A 22,318-nucleotide genomic window follows, 5' to 3' on the forward strand; every position below is an offset into this window, starting at 1 on the left:
GTATTCTGTCTTCTTGATTCTGACCCCAATGCCCACCTGCTGTCTCGAGCTTCTGGCTTGACCTCAGAATAGCTGGGTTGTCACCAGACTGAGGCTCACACTCATCCATGTCTCTAAGCCTGGTTGTGACCTGGACTTCAGTCAATATCCTCACTCTTTGTTGATGAATGTCAGCGCTTTCTGCTGTGCTACTTACCCTCATCATTTAGCTCTCCTTCCTCTATCGAGCAGCTTGCACTTGCTGCTTCAAGACACCAGAAATGTGTGGAAACAGGAAATTCTTTATGGAAACTACCTCGACCTGCTGTTTGTGAAAAGAGAGGGCTTTGTGGGGGATGTAAGGGTTGGCACAAAGCAACCATGAGATGATAAGGTTTTCAGTTCAAGGGGAGATGAAGAAGGGGATTAGCAAAACAGTCACATTAAACTTTCAGAGGGCAGACTTTTGAGTGTTCAGAAGGCTGGTTGGCAAAGTCCCATGGGAGACAGTCCTTCAGGGCAAGGGAGCCCACGAGGGCTGGGCGCTCTTCAAAAATGAAATCCTAGCAGCTCAGGAGCAAGCCATCCCTGTGTTCCGGAAAAGGAGCCAGCGGGGGAAAAAGCCAGCTTGGTTGAGTAAGGAGATCTTGAGAGGCATCAAAAAGAAGAGGAATGTCTATGAGCTTTGGAAAAAGGGACAGACATCTTGGGTGGACTACAGTGAGGAAGTGAGATCATGCAGGGAAAAAATCAGGAGGGCTAAGGCCCAACTAGAAATCAAATTGGCTAAGTCTGTGAAAGATAATAAAAAAATATTTCTACAAATGCATTAACAAGAAAAGGAGGACTAGGGAGAATATTCAGTCCCCACTGGATGCAGAAGTAACAAAAGTAACAGGAGATGAGGACAAGGCTGAGGTACCAAATGCCTTCTTTGCCTCTATCTTTAACAGTAAGGAAAGTTGTTCCCTCTGTGTACAAACCCAGGAGTTAGAGGAGCAGAATGATGATTCAAGAGGAGGTGGTTAGAGACTTGCTTGCCCACCTAGACACCCACGAGTCTATGGGGCCGGATGGGATCCACCCAAGAACATTGAAGGAGCTGGCGGATCTGCTTTCCAAATCCCTTTCCATCATCTTTCAGCAGTTCTGGCTGACTGGGGAAGTTCCACTGGACTGGAGGCTGGCTATTGTTGTGCCCATCTACAAGAAGGGTTGCAGGGAGGATCCAGGGAACTATAGGCCTGTCAGCCTGACCTCAGTGCCAGGGAAAGTCATGGAACAGGTGATCTTGAGTGCTATCATGAAGCACATGCAAGAGAACCGGGTGATCAGGCCCAGTCAACACGGGTTCACGAAAGGCAGGTCTTGCCAAACTAACCTGATCACCTTCTACGACAAAGTGAGTCGACTACTGGATAGGGGAAAGGCTGTGGGGATGTAGTCTTCTTGGACTTCAGTAAAGCCTTTGACACAGTTTCTCACAGCATTCTGCTTCAGAAACTGTCAGCCTCTGGCCTGGACAGGCGCACACTCTCCTGGGTTGAAAACTGGTTGGATGGCCGGGCCCAGAGAGTGGTGGAAAATGGAGTTAACTCCAGCTGGAAGCCAGTTACAAGTGGGGTTCCCCGGGGCTTGGTACTGGGTCCAGCCCTGTTCAATGTCTTTATCAATGAATTGGATGAAGGCATCAAGTGCACCCTTAGCAAATTTGCAGATGACACTAAGCTGGGTGGAAGTGTGGATCTGCTGGAGGGTAGGGAGGCTCTGCAAAGGGATCTGAACAGGCTGGACCGCTGGGTTGAGACCAGTGGGATGAGGTTTAACAAGGCCAAATGCCGGGTCCTTCACTTGGGGCACAACAACCCTATGCAGTGCTACAGACTAGAAGTCTGGCTAGAAAGCTGCCTAAAGGAGAAGGACCTAGGGGTGTTTGTTGACAGCCGACTGAACATGCGCCAGCAGTGTGCCCAGGTGGCCAAGAAGGCCAACGGCATCTTGGCCTGTATGAGAAACGGCGTGGCCAGAACGTCCAGGGAGGTTATTCTCCCTCTGTACTCAGCACTGGTGAGACTGCATCTTGAGTACTGTGTTCAGTTCTGGGCCCCTCACCACAAGAAGTATGTTGAGGCTCTGGAGTGTGTCCAGAGAAGAGAAATGAAGCTGGTGAAGGGGCTGGAGAACAAGTCTTACAAGGAGCAGCTGAGGGAACTGGGATTTTTTAGCCTGGAGAAGAGGAGGCTGAGGGGAGACCTTATGATTCTCTACAACTACCTGAAAGGAGGTCGTGGACAGGAGGGAGCTGGCCACGTGACAGGGGACAGGACAAGAGGGAATGGCCTCAAGCTCCACCAGGGGACATTCAGGTTGGACAGCAGTAGGCAATTGACAGCAGTACGCACTTGCAGGCTTCAGTATTTTCACAAATGTGTCATCACACAGTGTTTGGCTGGCAGGGCTATGCAGTAACGGTTTCACTATAGCTATTTTTCCCTGCTCCAAAATAGTCTTCCCTTTTTGGGGGGTATGGCCTCTAGTCACCAAAAATGTACACAACTTTTTCCTGGAAGCTAAAATTAGTTCAGGATTATATAACTTTTTTTTCTTTTAGAAAGAAAAAAGAAAGAAAGAAACATTCATATGAAACAAGACACCCTGCACACAGTAGCAAGCTAAATACAAACAGGATGCTAACATTTGTCACGTTAAAATTCTATGGCTGCTAAGTATGTTTAAAATGAAGGTTTCGTTATTTCTTAAAATTACATTGACTTGACTTTCCTTTTTCTTAGTAATAATTGTAGATAACTGAATGTTATAGCTTTAAATAAACCCTGCATATACTATTCAAAAATAATTGAACACATGGTACATATCCTGCACAACAGAGTGCACAGAAACACAGCAAAGCATACCTGTAGAGGCAGTATGTGCAGATACAACCTTGGTATGCATATTTTGGAACACATGTCAGATATCTGTACATGTCATTTTGTACTACTCAGTACAAGCAAATGTAACACTAGTTTACATTGGAGACATGACCATGTCAGACATGCAAATCCTCAAATCATTGCTAAACTGCATCTAGACTGACTATTTTTCAGGAAGAAAGTTTTCACGGAAAGGGTCATTGGGCACTGGAACAGACTGCCCAGGGAGGTGGTTGAGTCACCTTCCCTGGAGATGTTTAAGGGACGGGTGGATGAGGTGCTGAGGGGCATGGTTTAGGGATTGTTAGGAATGGTCGGACTTGATGATCCAGTAGGTCCTTTCCAACCTGGTGATTCTATGATTCTACTGTGAAAACTCAGATGTCAAATCTATGGGAGAAACAGGAACTGCCATCTAAGATAACATAAGAGTTAAAATTAAATTGTATAAAATTTATATATATACGCACATTTATAAATAAAACATGCACACACCTTCAATCCCATTGATAGATACATCTGTTTGTAGTTTCTGTAGAACTTCTACTGCTGATTCTGACAGGTTTCTCTGGACCTTGTACGAATTAAGAAAGGAAACGGATTGGAAACGAAACTACATATTACAGGAAGAAAAAGTCTGAAAAGTCTGGCAATTGAAGCAGACTCTTGAGGTTTTGTTAGTCAAAACTTAGAATTAAGTTTGAAATCGAGTACAAAATTGAAACAATTTTGTTTTCTTCCTTATATATTTCACCTTCATGTCCCCATGCGAGCCAAACCCAAAATTAACAAAAATGCTTACCTCATTTTGTTTCCCATAATTCTCTATTTTCTGAGGAATCACGTGTTCATCTTTCATTTCATTTTTAAGAGAAGCTTGGATGGCCTCCTGAACCAGAGTATCAACACAGAGTACCTGAATGCTGCAAACTAATACATGACAAAATTAAATGATCTTACAGTTTGAGCAGAGCATACATATAGAGAAACTATTACTGGCAATCAAACTAATGAGGAGGAAACAGCATTATTATTTGCAAAGCAATGCACTGTTCCTTTCATTTGGGATTTTGACGTAAGTTGTTTGCACTGTCTCTTCTCTGTCACTACTGCACAGTATGTATGCACAATCACATAGCCATCTTACTAGTCTCTTCTATAACAAACACCCTCAGAGAAGTTTGCCAAAAGCATTTTTAAATTCTCAGTACTGAAGTAATACTATTTTAACACTATATTAAAGTTCAGATGTTTTAAATCTTATTTTTGAACATAATGAATGAATGACTTGCAACGAACTCATGCAAAATACAGATGCAGATGAGGTTCAAGTACTAGTAATTAGAAGATTTGCCCAAACAATTTTCATTGTAACAGCTGGATTTTAACACAAATAAGCATCATTAAGAATTTTAGAAAAACAAACCAAAACAAAACAAAATCTAAACACCTCTACCTTTTTCAAGAAACTTTACACAGGTAGTTTTTCCACTAAAAACTTTCCCCAAAATACATCCCTTGATACGAAATGCAGGAAATACAGGTGGTGAAGGTTTGGGTTTTGGAGGATAGAAAAGGTCCATCAGTCTACGAAGCACATGACCCAATATGTTATTGTTAAGAGGAGGTTCGTTTTCAATGTTGTCTTCAGCTGGGCACCATTCCCCTGTCATACTCTGTATAAATGACAAATTACCACATAGTTGTGTCTTGTCTTTTATCCTTTTAGATACATGTATTTATACATACACACATATACAAGAACCAAATCTCAATAGTACTAAATAGTAAAACATTTTTTAGAATACACTCTTCTTAAAAGCCATGATTATGATATAATCATTAAGCACTTATTGATATTCACTAATACTTTATTGGAAGGCACAAATGTTCCTACAACCATTTTCGTATATTGCTAGAATAGATTTTTCTAACTCCTTAAAGATGAAAAGTAACTTCACTAGGACAACAGGAGGAATCAGTAGCAGCTTTTGAACAGAAGCACAGCATCCTAGCATTCAGGATTCTAAAAACTGAGCAATATTATTGCCCAGTATCACATACAAATCTTCAAAAATTTTATGGACAAAGATTTCAAACAAATATGTCTGCTTAACATGCATTCAATAGAGAAAACCCGACACCATTGTAATCTTTTTCTGACCTTGCTATCATCAATGACAGATTGCCACAGCATATATTTGACTGACAGAAGCTGATCACTGTTGACTTTGAACATATATGCATTAGATAGACTAAGACAATATAGCTTATTATCACTTTAAATGGAAACATACTCTATTTCTAATCAGTAATCACAAATGAAAAATCTTCTGTAGTTGTACAATATTGCCACTCTAATGTATCTCAGAAACATACTTCTTAATAATTAATTGAAAAGACATGCTTAAAAAATCAAATCCTTGTCTTATCTGAACCATTCTTCCTTCACCATATAAGTAGACGTATCGGTATTTTTAAATTCCTTCTGACCCACAGGAAAAATTCCAACGAGAATGGGCTCTCCATTCAAAGTACACACCCTTCATATTTCCTGTTTTTTTAATCAGAAGACTGCTAGACTGCACCTGTTTTGAGTTAAAATACTTCATGTATTAATATAATACAAATCAACTTTGGTCTTTCTGGCTGGTGCCATCATGAGAATTTTGGTTTCCTTGGCAATGGGACATTCTTTGATGGCTATAAGCTGTTACACAGGGGAGAGATCCTCCTGTCTACAAAAAGCAAGGGAATCTTTGGCAGCAGAATGGCCAGCTTGGTGAGGCAGGCTATAAATTGAAGGACTTGGGGGACCGGGTCAAAAATGGTAATGCTCCTGTCATTTCATTCAACTGGAGAATAAGCCAGGCCAATCAGAGCAATAGCAAATGTTTCGTAGCTGACTCACAAGTGAGAACTAGAAGACCAATCACCTCAAGGGTAAGTATACCAATGCACGCAATCTGGAGGAATTGAAGCTCCATGCCCAGTCAGAAAGTTATGATATCATAGGAGTAACTGAAACATGGTGGGACAACTCACATGGAGGATCATGATGGATGGCTATAGGCTGTTTTGTAAAAACAGGCAAGGAAGTAGAAAAGGAGTCACACTTTATATTAAGGAGAATGCTGAATGTGTACAAGTAAACTACGGTGGTTGTGGAAGCCTCATTGAATGCCTATAGGTCATCTCCATGGGGGATCTTACAGTAGGCATCTGCTACCAACATCCAAACCAACATGATAAGGCTAACAAAGCAATGTGCATTAACCACACTATCAGATTCCAAATAGGTAAAAATTAATTGCATTGCAATTTACATGTTGGCCCAATGAACTCAGGAAAAAAATACAATCAATGCTATATACAAGAATGAAATTATAATAGTGTTTTAAAATTGCACCAGCTCTCCACTGCTACTAACATAACATATAGCCATATTCCATATACAACATCATGCAATGAAAATATATGTCAAATTTTGATATCAGAAACTAATAAAAGAAAAAAACGCATCACAATGTTTATGATTATGAAAAGTCAAGGTGTATTGTCTTCCATTATGTCTTATCAGCTTCATGTACCTTGTACTCATGGTAATCTTTTTCATCTAATAGACTAATTTTATTCAGTTCTACAAGTTGTTCTGGGCTTGGTTCATTTGGCAAAGGTTGAATTGAGCCTTGTTCATATATTGGTTTTCCATTAACAAAAAATTCCTTCCAATCACACATCAGTTTTAATGGAATTTTGCTGCAGAAGACAAAGAAAAAGAATCAGTTCCAAAACAAAAACTAAAGGAGTTACCTATTTGGGAATAGTAGATCCAAATTTACAAGAATCACAATAATGAGAGAAGGATATGCTAAGTCAGATATAGTTTATAATGCTTTCCATAATTATTACAGTTTTTTATAAGCACTTATATGACAGCAGTACGCACTTGCAGGCTTCAGCATTTTCACAAATGTGTCATCACACAGTGTTTGGCTGGCAGGGCTATGCAGTAACGGTTTCACTATAGCTATTTTTCCCTGCTCCAAAATAGTCTTCCCTTTTTGGGGGGTATGGCCTCTAGTCACCAAAAATGTACACAACTTTTTCCTGGAAGCTAAAATTAGTTCAGGATTATATAACTTTTTTTTCTTTTAGAAAGAAAAAAGAAAGAAAGAAACATTCATATGAAACAAGACACCCTGCACACAGTAGCAAGCTAAATACAAACAGGATGCTAACATTTGTCACGTTAAAATTCTATGGCTGCTAAGTATGTTTAAAATGAAGGTTTCGTTATTTCTTAAAATTACATCGACTTGACTTTCCATTTCTTAATAATAATTGTAGATAACTGAGTGTTATAGCTTTAAATAAACCCTGCATATACTATTCAAAAATAATTGAACACATGGTACATCTCCTGCACAACAGAGTGCACAGAAACACAGCAAAGCATACCTGTAGAGGCAGTATGTGCAGATACAACCTTGGTATGCATATTTTGGAACACATGTCAGATATCTGTACATGTCATTTTGTACTACTCAGTACAAGCAAATGTAACACTAGTTTACATTGGAGACATGACCATGTCAGACATGCAAATCCTCAAATCATTGCTAAACTGCATCTAGACTGACTATTTTTCAGGAAAAAAGTTTTCACGGAAAGGGTCATTGGGCACTGGAACAGACTGCCCAATGAGGTGGTTGAGTCACCTTCCCTGGAGATGTTTAAGGGACGGGTGGATGAGGTGCTGAGGGGCATGGTTTAGGGATTGTTAGGAATGGTCAGACTTGATGATCCAGTAGGTCGTTTCCAACCTAGCGATTCTATGATTCTATGATTTTATGAAGTACCTATTGAGCCTAAGTTTATATAATTTCCATAAAATACATTCATATGTATTTCATATACTTGCTGCTTTATTATTTCAACACTCCATTACACTAAAAGGCAATCAAGATTTTGCCATATTTTCTAGTATGCCAAAATCTGGAGTCTAATCACTGAATACCAACGAAAGAACAACAGCAACAATGCTCTGTATTTTGGAAACACTCCTACAGTACAGGCAGTTTGGAGGTTGCTGCCTTTTTAGGACCTTCTCAGAAATGCTGTCCAGTTAGGGCACATCAGAAGAGGGAATGACAGCATGTAAGACTTGGAAGATTCTGAACTGAACTGCTTGTCTCAAGGCAGTCCAGGCAGGTTGATATATCTTGAGAAATTAATTCTGTTTATCCTACACTGAGGAAGCACTCAGCTAGTTAAGCAATCTAGAATGAGATGAGCACCACTCAGTTTTTAACTTTTAAAATAACAATTTGTTCATTTTTATGAAGGTAGTCAGTAGTTCCACAAACAGCAGAAATAGTGAAACTTGGTCTCCTAAAGATTCAAGTTAGTTGATTTTTCAAGAAATTATGCTAAGGCTTTAGCATTAATTCACCCTGTATTACACATCAGTGAATCATCACATGAAAGTAATATCATTTTCCCATGCAAACAAAATGGAGCTGTCTTGTAAGACATCTTATAATTTAGATTAAATGGTTCTGGTGCTTAAACCAGTCTGAATAATTAGGACTAACAGCTATTAGTTTCGCCTAACTACATACTTACTTGTTTGTCAGTATACGATATTCTCCTACTTTTGTTGACAAATCAATGATATGGTCGATTATTTCCCGACATATAGAATAATGCTTTTTATAACGAGCCTGAGCTCTTTCAACAGCAATTTTCTCATGGCATTCTCTTTCTTTGATAATTTGTTCTTCATAATCAATTTTTTCTTGTTTTGCCAGAGCCTAGAAGTTTTTCAGAAGAGTAAACTTGAGATTGCAAAAAAAATGAAAGTGCAGAATGCAAAATCCTGGAAACAAAAATCCATTTGCTTATTTAACTAAAGAAATTAAAACAGCTGGATTCTCACTGGAGTTGAATAGCCATCAAGCAAATTAACACACACAGAAATCTAAAATTTCTAGTAATTCTATAAGTTCCAGTTTGCTTGCTTTCTAATTGTTAATATACATTGAATCAGAATACCTTCAGTGCTTGGGGAGCAGACAAACACTAAAAGATGCTGCCTACTCTTCCTGAGGAACAACTAGCATATGCATTGACAACAGTTTAGTTCCACTGAAACCCACAACGAAATACGCCTTTAGAATATATGACGAGTAATTTAACTTACAAGATTCTGATCTGCAACTAATATTATATTATTGATGCTGTTTAATTTTTTAAAAACATCTCTGGCCATGGTAGAAAATTATCACTAGTTCCTGTGATGTTGTGTTCCTCTTGGCCAAAAGCACAGGTAAAAAACATGTTGTGCTCAATAGCTATAGCTGCTAATTACATAGAACACCAGCTGTGTGGAAGATCTGAAGCTGCTAATTTTGTTTGGCAGGAGAAAGTCAGATTGGTGCCATCACATTGTAGCCTACTATGGGAATAGCACTTGGCAGTTTGCATAGGATTATGAATTCTTTTGATTTATTAATCAGCTCCAAGCTCTCAGATCAAAATTGGCACTCATGAGTGAAACTCCTCCAACAGTTGTCAAAAAATGGACGATAACAGATTAAAGGAAGTGGAAAACATGATTCTTGAAATAAGATTTTCTACCCTTCTGTGATTTTGCCTCTGAAATACTGTGCCTTTTAACTTCAGTATACAGAGATGTTTCCCTACAAAGTTAAGATTAGTCTGGAAGAAAAGACCAAAACTAGACTCTAAGTTACTCAGTTTTATCCCTTATTGACTTAGTTGTAACCTTGAAGCTAGACGAAAACAATATATTCATCATTAAATCATTCTGTCCCTATAAAAGTCCTACATCCTAACAGATGAAAACACAAGTTCCATTTTAAAACCGGAAAGTACTGCAACAGTCCTATAGCAATTCAAGAAGCAAATAATCTTTTACCGCTTCTCTATCAAGAGCCTCCTGGAAATCTTTCAGTCGTCTTTCTTCATATTGTTTTTCCCTGAAAATTCTATTTTGCCTTAACACATCTTTTTCATGTCGAACATGCATGAGCTGAACAGCAATCCTCCGCTCCTGCTGAGATTGTCTCATTAGTCTGTAGATAAGTTGCTCCTCCCGGTAAGCTTCCTAAAAGTTAAAAAATAATAGCTTATAAGCTGTGCTTGATAGTACTTCATAGACAACTCATCAGTGTCTGATATGAGAAATGTGTATGTATTCATATAACAGCATTACCTGCTTATTTGGTACCTAAATCTAGAACAATATACATATTTATCTACTAATACTACTTTTGAAACTGTACAAGAATTCTAGAACCATGAAAGTGAATTCTAAATATGTCTTAACTGAGATACTCAGTAAAAATATATTTGTTCAGATTAACTCAATTTTAACTTGGATATTGCCTGTGTGCAAAAAACTGCAGCATATTTCAAATAATTGCCCCTGAATGTTAAGATATATCCTTTCCTCAAATCATTAACCAGTCATAATTTCCCCTACTTATCCTAGATCTTCACCAGTCCCTATTCTCAGCCATTGTCTGCTGGATTCTTATCAGTCTATTCTTCTACAGTTTTGAACTTTTTTGTTCTTTCTCAGGATTCAAGTAATTACTTCCTCCGTTACCCAGGAGACAGGGAATACAGGGAAGCATTTAGAACAGAGGAAATTGTAAGACTTTTAGGAAACAGTCTTGGTGCTCTCACTGGGAAATGAATAGAATCCCCTACTCAGTATTATAAGAATATAATTCTGAATCATTGCTTGAAGCATGGTTGGTAGGCATAGACACTATGAAGGCTGCAGACTCTTATTTTTCAAAGTACTTAACGAAACATAATAGCTCCTCCTCGCTACTACACTTTTCTATACTGCTCCTGGTGTCAAACCTAATGCTTAACATAACCTAAAGTTCTGCCATGCTACTTTTACAGTCCATAACTACTCTGAGTTCTAAGCAAAAGCATCAGCTTTCAAATTCCATCGACAATTATCACTCCTAAAGCAGAATTTTAGAGGAAATTTCCGATTCCCTGGACATTTTTTTCAGATGCAGCAAAACTGCTATGAAATATAAATTCAAATTTAAGGACCTAAACTGGAACTAATCTCAAGTGTTAAAATTAATTTCCTAAGAACAGAAAAAAGCCAGTTAGTCATAGTATGAAAACCAAACCAAAATAAAGCATCACTTCTATTTTCTTTTAATCTTGTTTTTTTTCCATCAGCTATCTGTGACAGAGACAGGGAAGAATGCATTACATAAGTCCAACTATAAATGAAAAATAAAACTTTATTACATACTACCATGCTATTATGAAAGAAAGAACTCCACAAAGAGGTGGAGTTCTGTGCTACGCAATGCAACCAAGACACCCGCAATAGACTTCTAAAGCAAAACTACAAAACATGGCTACTCTAATTGCAATAAGGAGAATAACAGATTTGTAATAAGAGTTCTTTAATGTTGATGTTAGGGAGAAGCTGACATTTTTCAAACACAAATCTTCCTGTACTTCTAAGTTCCTTTGCTCTTATGACTGTTAAGAATAAAATACATTCCAATTAATTACAAATTATTTGAAAAGACTAAGCTGATAGAAAAACCCCTCAGCATTCTTCTTATCTTAGCCAAAATACGAGCTTTGCACTCTCTTTTCTTAGCACTGAATCCCATGATAGATCCAATGGCAAAGATGTAATAATTTCAGGCTTTCATCCTAGAGTGCTTCACCTGCACACAGTACTGTCTCCCTACAAAGCTTATCACAAAATGGGGATGCCATTTTGAGTGTGTTTTTTGTACTCTATTTGTCTTGTACTGTTCACACACTATTTTTCTATGCATGGAATTATCATCATGCATGCAACAGAAATGGAAAAGTATACAACAGCAACAATTTGAAACACATTATTTTCATATTAATGCTATGTGTCATTTGCTATAGTTTAGGTGACAAAATTTTCCAGCAGCACTGTCTACTGAAGAGATAATCTGCCTATTTGTCTCTTACATTCAAGAAACCAAGGCAATAAAAGGAGACATGATGCCATCTGCTGCCTCAGTTCTTCCCAGTGCTTCTTCGGACTCAGTATTTCATGAAAATATCAAAGAAGAGTAGAAGTACAGATTTTGCTTCCTACTACAAGTAAATATCCACCATTTTCTTTAGTTGCAACTGCTTAACTCCAGCCATGGATTAGTACTGCAACAAATACTCCATTGGAGCAAAATGGATCTTTAAATCCTTATTTGCAGAGGACAGAAGGAGCCACCCTAATAAAGTGTTAGTTTGACATCCATGGTGCAAATAGTTAGCCCAGTGGGAAACTAAAGCACCTCATATAGGTGAATGAGCTCTTTATAAAGGAAATGAGAAGACTGTCCTTTCGAACATTTCAGTGCATCCAGAAGAAGCCCTTTCTTTGTCACCTGGTAGAGAACTTCAATATTCTACGTAATTAAATATTTGGACATGCTATGTAGGTCTAAAAAGACACAACAGAAAATTTTTGAGGAGCAAGAGTATCTGAAAAGGCAACTAGCTCAGAGCCACACAACAGATAAATTAGGATTCAGAACACCAAGCATCATTTCAATCATCACTATCATCATTAAATCCAGAGGAAGGCTCCAGCACTGACTTGAGCCAACTGTCAACTGTCAGACAGCAAAGTGAAGCATTGCTATTTGTATTTCAAACAAATAGTAATAGTCACAGTACTAAAACCTAATGTTGAAAAGTTTTGAAAGTTCTGGGCATACTAGGAGACAACATAAAAATGGCAGTGTAATTTTTTGACCTCACATCTTACATTAACTTCTTCACAGAGGACTGTGAACTGTCCAAACAAATCATAAATATTGCAAATGGGACATCGTAGTAATCATTTGAAAAAGTACTACTGAGAAAGCATAATACGCACTTTTTTTTCAGTATACCTACTTGGCCAGTGGCCAAGTATTAATGCGTTTATGTTTCACGTTGTTCATACATAACTACTATATCACAGCTTTATATCTTTCTGTTTACTTGTTTAATTTAAATAAAAATGAAACATTTTTGTCCTGTTTTGTAGTCATAAGTTTTATGACCAAAACTTGTAGCTTAGAATACACAAATCTATTTGGTTGACAACCAATAAACTGGCAAAAATCAGCAAGAACTGGACCTTATGGTCACCAATAAAAGCGAACTCATCAGTGATGTTAGGATCGGTGGCAGCCTGGGCTGCAGTGATCATGAACTGGTGGAGTTCAAGGTCCAGAGGGATATGGGATGCGTGAGGAGTATAGTCAGGACACTAAATTTCAGGAAAGCAGACTTCCAGCTCTTCAAGGAATTACTTGGTAGGACCCCCTGGAACAAGGTCCTTCGAGACAAGGGAGCAGAACAGAGCTGGAAAATATTTAAGGAAGCTTTCCAAAAGGTGCGAAAGCGCTAAGTCCCCGTATGTAGAAAATCAGGCAGAAAAGGGAAGAGACTAGCATGGCTGAGTTGAGACCTGCTGGTTAAACTAAAAAAGACGAAGGAACTGTGCAGGCAGTGCAAGCAGGGACAAGGAACCTGGGACGTATATAGAGATGCTGCCCAGTTGTGTAGGGATGAAGTCAGGAAGGCCGAGGTGCAGCTGGAGCTGAACTTGGCAAGGGAAGTGAAGACTAACCAGAAGGGCTCTTACAGGTACATCAGTCAAAAGAGGAAGATGAAATGGAACATACCCTCACTGATGATTGGAAATGGGGATTAGGTATCAACAGATAAGGAAAAGGCTGAGGTACTCAACAACTTTTTTGGCTCAGACTTCACTGATAACTGCTCTCCTCACCCCTCCTGTGTCATGGGACAGCAAGATGGTGACCAGGGGCGTAAAACCCCTCCCACAGTAGAGGAGGATCATGTTCATGAACAGCTGAGGAACCTGAACATATATAAATCCATGGGACCTGAGGAGATGCATCCCAGAGTCCTGAGGGAATTGGCTGATGTGGTTGCCAAGCCACTCTCCATGATATTTGAAAAGTCATGGCAATCAGGAGAAGTCCCTGGTGACTGGAAGAAGGGTGATGTTGTGCCCATTTTTAAAAAGGGTAGAAAAGATGAACAGGTCCAGAGGAGGGCTACAAAGATCATGGGAGGGCTGGAGCACCTTCCCTATGAGGACACGCTGAGAGAGTTGGGCTTGTTCAGCCTGGAGACGAGAAGGCTCAGAGGAGATCTTATAGCAACCTTCTAGTACCTGAAGGGGGCCTACAGGAAAGCTGGAAAGGGGCTATTCATAAAGACTTGTGGGGACAGAACCAGAGGGAACAGGTATTAACTGGAGAGGGGCAGATTTAGACCAGACATTAGGAAGAATTTCTTCACCATGAGAGTGTGAGACACTGGAACGGGTTGCTCAGGGAGGTTGTGGCTGCCCCATTCCTGGAGGTGTTCAAGGCCAGGCTGGATGGGGCCCTGGGCAGCCTGATTTAGTGGGATGTCCCTGCCTACAGCAGGGGCGTTGGAACAAGATGATCTTTAAGGTCACTTCCAACCCTAACTATTCTATGATTCTATGCTTCTATGATAAGAATTCACTTGCCTTCCTACTTTTATCTTCTCACTTATTGCTGACAGTAACATCTTCCTGATTAACTTTTTTAATTCAGAGAGACAAAATCTGAACAGAACATTTAAAATTAACAAATACTTGGAACAAAGACTTTGTTGAAATGCTGGAGATCAAAGATTCAATTGGAATGAAGCCATGTAACCGTCAAACACTTTCTGCCCCTGTCTATGAAAATTTGACTGGCATCACCCTGTGCTCCCCACAGAGGAGTGCCACAATTTTAGAGTATTTTTTATCTCAGGCTCTGACTTGTACTGCAGCTTGTAGTGTTCCAAAACTCAAAAAATGGAAGAAGATTCGTCTGGTAAAGGTTTATACACATAGACCTAAAACATGCTAGGGGAAACTAATTTCACTCAGCCTTGAGTGAAAAGCCTTGCATTTTACAAGACAGGATTTAAACAGAATAACCTGCAATATCCATTTTTGGACACAACACAGACATCCTCTGAAGATATACATTTTATTCCAGAACATATCAAAAATCAAAGCTCTAGTCTGCAAAATAAATGTTTTGCTCCTTCTTACTAGCCAGTACAGCTAGAAAGACAATAGTTGTCATAAAAAGCTTTTTCCAGAGATAAGTATATAAACCTTCCTTTATCCTCTCCAAATGTTATTCAACCTTCCAAAAATACTGCTCTTTTATATTTGTAAGCACAATTTTAGGTTATAAACTAGATAGGTCATATACTTCAGCATACATTTTCTCACCTCTTGTGCTTCATGTGCTATTAACTGTTCCATTAGCATTTTTCGTCGTCTCTTTTCTCGTTGTTCTCTAGCAAAAGTATCTTCCTCCAAACGTTTTTGAATTTTTCTTATATATTCATCATCTGAATAAACACTTAACAGCTCAGTCGCTGTCCGTGCTGTAGTCTCTGAGTCTGCTGCTTGGAACTTCTGTGTTTGCAATGATTCTTGTATATCACTGATTGAAAAGATCAAAAAGATTACCAACTTTATAGGAATTACAGTTCTTAGAGGTGTTTTCATACAGATCCCTACTGTAGGTATGTGCAAGTCTGACAAATGTCTAATGGAATTATTTTGGCCAGCACTCTTTGTAGGCACTGTGGCTACTTTTTGATGCCTTCATGCCCTACAATCACTACTAAGTCCAGAAGAGGGCTGCTGAGCTGACTTAAGCCAACTGTCCATTAGTTCATTTGCCCATATGAAGACAAATTCTGCAGAAATAGGAAATTAGGATACCTCACAGAATATCACTCTTTAATATATCCAAACTCACTGAGTGCAGTTTTGCAGAATTATTAGCTACAACTTGTTTATGCTGAGTTTTCACAGCAGTATGCATGAGTACCACCTCTTCTGAGTATAGTATGTATATCACTAAAGAGGACAGAATGGCTATTACTCATATATAGATAGATAGAAGATGCCTAAGGTAGGATCCTTTCTAAACTTAACAATCTAATACCCAAATATTACCTTCCAGTTATTTTGCTGTGTACTGCAGGGGCATTTCCCGACATAGACTCCTCAAACTTTTTAATCTCCTTGTATGTCTCCTAAAGGAGGAACATAAAATTTAATGTTTCTTTTCTCTTCACAAAGCATCTTAAGGAAGGTTTAACAGAGTAAGTATTACGGAATTATTTTTATGTGATATTAGTACAATAGAAATGTTTACACTGGAAACATATTAAGCCATCAGCTACATCAAGGAAAAAGACAAGACTACTTTCTTTTTCCGCCTTTCATTTCTTTCCCTCTCTAATTTTCTTAGCTGTACCTCTGTGCACCAGGAAGAAAACCATAAGTTTTTACAGCTGATCACTCTCCAGGATAATTCTGATTTTATATAGGACTCTAGCATCCACCATTCACGTTTTTGAAACAAGTTATTCTGGGCTATGATCTGCTTTGCTTTTTTTAGTAGCTTGAATGCATCCCTGATAATTACTGAAGGAACTATGCTCCCATGCTCTACATTTAAATGCATCTGTCTTGGTTGCGCAGTTTAAAGAAATGGCAATATTAGGACTCCTGATGACAATATGACCCATGAACTGTAAGATTACTATTCAAGTACTCCTCAGCACTAGATAATACAGAATGTTGGTGTTGATTGCTGCATTGCCATCATCTCTTGATTTGATCTGAGACTATTGCCAGTTTCAAATGCTTCTAATAATTTTGATAGAGCAGGCAGTTTTATAGTGTGTTAGAGTTCACAGATTATACAGCAAAACTTCATCATGCACAAATGAGAAGGAAACACCAATGGCTTTACTTCACATATTCTAATCAGAAGATTAGAAGCTAAAATACTGTCAACAATTTAATTAGTACCCAGCTACGGTATTTCCTACATTCTCCTACATGAAAGCAATTTTTTCCTAAGTAAGAAACGCAGAATTGTAATCATTTTCATATTTACCCCAGTTTTCACTGGGTGAGTCTACTATATCATTTTAACATTTATAGCAGCAACTTTTGGATATATAAGTACAGTACTTGTGTGTGTAAATGGTCCCAGAACATCACATGTTTTGCAAGGTCAGATAATCAACATCAAGAGAATATAAGTGATAGTTACCTCTGCTTCTTTTTTCTTCTTCAAGAATGCTTTGGTTTCAATAGCTTTTACGGTGCGGTTTGGTGGTGCCTTTGGAACCTGTATGACAGCTGCTTGAATCTTGGCCATTATTTCATTTTGTCTCCTTCTTCCTATGCGATGCTGAATATTCAACATGATGTGTTCAGATACTTGAATTGAAAAATATACACTGTATGGCTCTAATATACTACCTATGTATCTATGATGTAAACGTAATTAAGCCATAAATAAAAAAAATCTTCCAAGAAGAAAGTAGAAGGCAATATCAGGCTCCAGGCCTGAGCAAATGACTTCTCTTTTTTTAAAGTGGATCACTACCTTACCATGAAGTTCTCAATATTTGAGGATGAAGAAATAGTTTTTAAGTACCACTATGAGAAAATGCTACATCTATATATGTTACATCTGCATTAACAAATAGTGAAGTGCAATAGAAGCACATGTGCAAAGAAAAACCACACATTCAGCAGCTAATAGGCATTTAACACTTGTATCAAATTCTAGCTCCAGTATGGTACCTGTTTCAGGTCAGAATTCAGCACAGAAACTGAGAATACCAGTTTCCTGCTACAGAAAACGAGAATACTGTTAAGTAATATTATCACTGAAGGATAAGTCTTAGATGACCACAAAGCAACAAACATTTAAATTACACTAGTTAAAGTGCACTACAATATATGTATTTAAAGGTGGAATCGACTGGGAAAAAGAGTTTTTTACAAATAGTCTAAGAACATTAAAAAATAAATATGCAATACATCATATAAGATATAAAAAATCTTTTAAAATTTTATTTTGAAAATGTTTTGGATATTCCTTTTCTAGATACATGAAGGGACTTTTTTTTTTCATTCTTGTTTATGCAGTGGCAATGGAACAGACCATAACCACAGCAAGACTCTCTCTCCTTGATTAGTCATACAAAATGCACTTCAACTTAATTTCATTGTGGTCCAGCACCCCTCGTCTATATGGCCAGTTCCCCTATATAAACTACAAGCTACAATTGAAATTAGTTCCTCTTTTTCACTATATCAGAACAGCTACAAAGAGCTACAAGATGTTCTGAAGCCACACCCACTGTTAGGTTCACTTTCCTGTGCCTTTTTCCTGCTTTTGCTTCACAAATGAAGAATGTCAAAAACCTCTTTTTACAAGGACATTTTAAACATACACAGATGTGAAATGTACAGTGTCTTCAAATCTAGAAATATCTTCCATGCACAACAATAGGCAAATACTCTTAATTTAATATTAAATAAGTGATTTTAAGTATTGAAGTTTTTAAGGCTCTTATATAAGTATACTGCCTTTATATCTACATAATAACTACTGCCATGTGTATGCCCTTTCTTTGTTTTTATATAAACATGACTGCGTAGCACAGAATTAACAAGCATTCACATTGGCTCTAAGTGATTAAATGCATGACCTTAAGAAACCACTTCTTCAGAAGTCTCTAAGAAGTAAGTAGTCACCTTTTCAACGTCCTGAGCAATTTGTTCTTCTTGGAGCTTCTGAATTTTCTGTTGTTCTGCAATATGTATACGAGCCATTTTTTTTTCTATTGCCTTAGCTTTTATTTCAAAATGCTCTGAAATTTGCTGCAGCTGCAAATCAGCCTCACGTGGCAGTAAAGTTTTCAAACGCTAAAATTAAATGTCAAACAATGAAGAGTCAGAAACAATAAGAAATATATTTAAATATGATAATTTTGCAATAGCCATTTCAAACTGTGTTTTCCCGTGTTAACGTACAAAGAACAACACCTAAACATGGTATACTGTTTTTCAGAAAACAGGACTAGCTCCATTGAAAAGAAGATGCAGATTTGAACTTGAACAATGCCAAATTTTGCCTGATTTGGAGAAAAGGAGTCTGAGTGGCTACCTCATTGCTCTCCAGAGCTTTCTGAGGAGAGGAAGTGGAGAGGGAGGTGCTGGGGCCTTCTTGGTATCTACTGAAAGGACATGTGAAAACAGCACAAAGCTGCATCAAGGAAGGTTTAGACATTTTTATTTAGATATTTCTTTATGGAGATGTGGTTTGGAACCCGATTCCTGGAGAAGCAGTCAATGCTCCAAGTCTGTCAGTGTTTCACAGGTATTTCCACAATGCCCTTAATAACATGCTTTAACTTTCAATCAGCCCTGGACTGGCCAGGCAGTTGGACTAGATGATTGTTGCAGGCCCTTCCCAACTGCACTATTCTATTATAATCAAACTGAAATACAGGAAATACAACTTAAGCATAAGGGAAAAAAATATATATATACTGGAAGACTGATAAACAATTTGCCCAGACAAGCTCTCTATCTTTGGAGATATTCAAAACACAACTTAACAAGGTCCTGAGTAATCTGCCCTAGTTGACTTTGCTTAGAGCAGGGAGATAGATTAAGTGACCTTCAGAGGCCACTTCCAGCCTCAACTATTTTATGATTCAAATGTCATGAGAACCTACTTATTGACAGGAGCTTTAGTCACTCAGTCAATTTATCTTCTTTAAGCCATCCACATATAGGTGAAGGAATTTTTTTGACTGTTTGGTACTGTCTTGTGCTTATTGGTAAACTTTCTGCTTGTAGACTATTTTTCAGGAATTATGCGGGAAAAAAAATGTAGAATTTCACCAAGCTGAATATGATGCATTATATAAAGTTTCTGAAAGGTTGTTCATCCAGATAATGAATCATGGTTTGCACATGCTGAACATTCCTGTTCAAGACAAGAACATCCCTAAAGAATCTACCACATCCACACTGACTTGCTTCTATATACTCTCTTTTCCTTTTGTTTTTCCCTCTTCACAGCAAATGGTTATTGCAGGCTGGAGTTTAGTGTAAATATATGGAGAGAAATGCAACAGAAGGAATCAAACCACTGTGGCAAGAAGTGCAACACAGTATAAGTAAATTTCCTGGAGGGAAAATTAGTCTAAGTTGATGCCTAGACTGCAACGCAATCTGCAATCTGTACTGATCAAATGAGTAACATGGCAGCTGCTGAACAACTACAAGACTTTGTTTCTATACGTATTTTAACACATAACGTACTTGACACCCATGTATGAGTATGCTACCTTTTTTCCTATATATTTATACAAAACAGGCACAGTTATTTACCTCTTGATACAAAGCACTTTGAATAGACTTAAGCTTTGCAGTTGCTGCAGGTCTCATTGCTTCCAAGGCTATCCCAGTGAGCTTTGCCTTTCTCTTTTTTTCTAAAGCAATATATAATTCATACAAAAGCTCTGTAGCAGCCCCATGCTGTCCTGTCATTATGTCTCGGGCTACATTCTCATTAAACCGTACACCAAGGAGTTGAAGTGTGGGCTCCAAGCGAGAAAAATTGTTAAGTTTTGCATTTGCAACCCTATATGATTGAAAACAACAACAACAACAAAATCAGAACACAAATTTATTTTCAATACGAACTTGCTGCCACAAGCATGGTAATGACATTTATCTCATACCAACACTGGACAGAATAAAAAAAAAAAAAACAGAGGACTCCCTTAAAGCAATATAGTACACACTTAGGCTTCAGCTTTATACTGCAGTACTTGTAATTAGGTTGGTCTACTAGGCATGACTTTTGCAAAAAAATAGAGACCACGCTGGCTTATATAAATCTTGCTACACACGCAAAGTGCATCTGACAGCAAAAGCTTACCCTCAATTACAGCTAATTGTATACCATCCACTAAAAGTGTGAAGAATTAGAATGAGATTTCTTTATTAACTTTATCAACCTTCTTGAGGTCTAATCGGTCAAAATACAGGAAATTACATAAAAAAAAAATCTATATAATCTATTAACCCTTGCAAAACTTTGTCATACTTCTTTCCCAATTAAAAGAAATGGATGCTAGTTGGACTAGTGCTGAAGACAAAGACAATGCTCTCCATGAGCAAAATTTATATTAAAAAAAAAACCAGATTGCAGATTATGTTTCTCTTGATATGTAGATTCTCCTGTGGGAGGATTCAAGATCAGCAGATATACAGGTCAAAACTCAATAACTGGTATGGAGACATGGAGTTTCTCCTCCCCAGATGCAGAGCTTTGCATTTTCCTTCACTGAACTTCGAAAGATTCCTGTCAGCCCTTTTCACTAGTCCATCAAGATCCCCCTGAATGGCAGCACAACCATCTGTGTATCAACCACCCTTTTCAGTTTTGTATTGCCTGCAAACTTGCTGAGGGGTACACCCTGTCTCACCAGGCCATTAACTGAGATGTTAAACAGTATTGATCTCAGAATCAGCCTTTGGGCTACACCATTTACCACTGGCCCTCAGCTGCACTTTACAAGGCTGATCACAACTCCTTGATCCTGGCAGTTCAGCCAGGTTTCAGTCCACCCAAATGTCCACTTGCCAAGTCCATACTTCATCAGTTTGCCTATGAGGACGTTAAAGAAGACAGTGTCAAAAATAAAGACAAACGAGATATGCCAATCTTCTCTCAACCACTGAATCACCACTTCATTGTAGAAAGCTGTCAGGTTAGTCAGGCATAATTTCCCTATCATAAATCCATGCTGTCAACTCCCAGTCAACTCTGAGTCCTTACTTCTCTGCTTTCTTCTAGTCCTCAGGAATCTCCCCCTGTCAGCATAACCTTTGAAAGATAAAATTGAGAGAGGCCTAGCAATGACATCAGGCAGCTCCCTCAGCATATGTGGCTGTACACTATCAGGTCCCTTGGACTTCAGTATTTCCAGTTTATTTAAAAGTTCCTTCAGCTGATCCTGCTCCACCAAGGGTAAGCCCTTCTTTGGTGCAGACTTTCTTAACACTTTCAGGGGCTTGGGAGCATTAAGTATCCCAGTCTTTTGTATATTGGTGGTTTTTTTTTTTTCACTGGGTCCTCTGCTCCAGTCAGCAGTAGGCTCAGGTTTTCTCTAGCCTTCCTTCTGCTGTGCAGTTACCTGTAAAACATCTTCTGATTGCCTTCCAAGTCTCCCAGCAGTTTTGAATAAAAATGGCTGTTGGCTTTCCTAAAGCCATCCCTGCACACTCGGGCAGTGTCTCTGTGTTCCTCATGAACAATCTGACTCTGCTTCCACATCTTGTATGCTTCCTTTTTATTTTTGAGTTCTGTCAGTAACACCTTTTTCATCTATTCATGCCTCTTTCTGGCTTTGCTAAGTTTTCTTCACATTGAAATGGACCATTCTTGAGCTTG

General features: G+C 38.4%; 1 protein-coding gene across 5 annotated transcripts in view; it reads right to left on the bottom strand.

Moving 5' to 3' along the window:
- The window catches only part of SPEF2 (sperm flagellar 2), an 88,462-nt gene that overhangs the window by 58,845 nt on the left and 7,299 nt on the right, over window positions 1-22,318 (bottom strand). For all 5 annotated transcript variants that reach the window (XR_008447812.1, XR_008447813.1, XM_054054385.1 and 2 more), the window contains exons 3-13: window positions 20,248-20,500; window positions 18,601-18,771; window positions 17,102-17,242; window positions 15,991-16,070; window positions 15,253-15,469; window positions 9,856-10,044; window positions 8,541-8,728; window positions 6,503-6,671; window positions 4,369-4,588; window positions 3,715-3,842; window positions 3,408-3,486 (exon numbers count right to left, since the gene is read on the bottom strand). Coding sequence is in view for 3 of the 5 variants with exons in the window: in XM_054054385.1 (XP_053910360.1) it covers window positions 3,408-3,486; window positions 3,715-3,842; window positions 4,369-4,588; window positions 6,503-6,671; window positions 8,541-8,728; window positions 9,856-10,044; window positions 15,253-15,469; window positions 15,991-16,070; window positions 17,102-17,242; window positions 18,601-18,771; window positions 20,248-20,500 (1,835 nt within the window). In the remaining 2 variants the exon portion in view is untranslated. The remainder of the gene's footprint in view (window positions 1-3,407; window positions 3,487-3,714; window positions 3,843-4,368; window positions 4,589-6,502; window positions 6,672-8,540; window positions 8,729-9,855; window positions 10,045-15,252; window positions 15,470-15,990; window positions 16,071-17,101; window positions 17,243-18,600; window positions 18,772-20,247; window positions 20,501-22,318) is intronic.

The sequence above is a fragment of the Cuculus canorus genome, chromosome Z, assembly GCF_017976375.1.
Source record: "Cuculus canorus isolate bCucCan1 chromosome Z, bCucCan1.pri, whole genome shotgun sequence".
Lineage (NCBI taxonomy): Eukaryota > Metazoa > Chordata > Aves > Cuculiformes > Cuculidae > Cuculus > Cuculus canorus.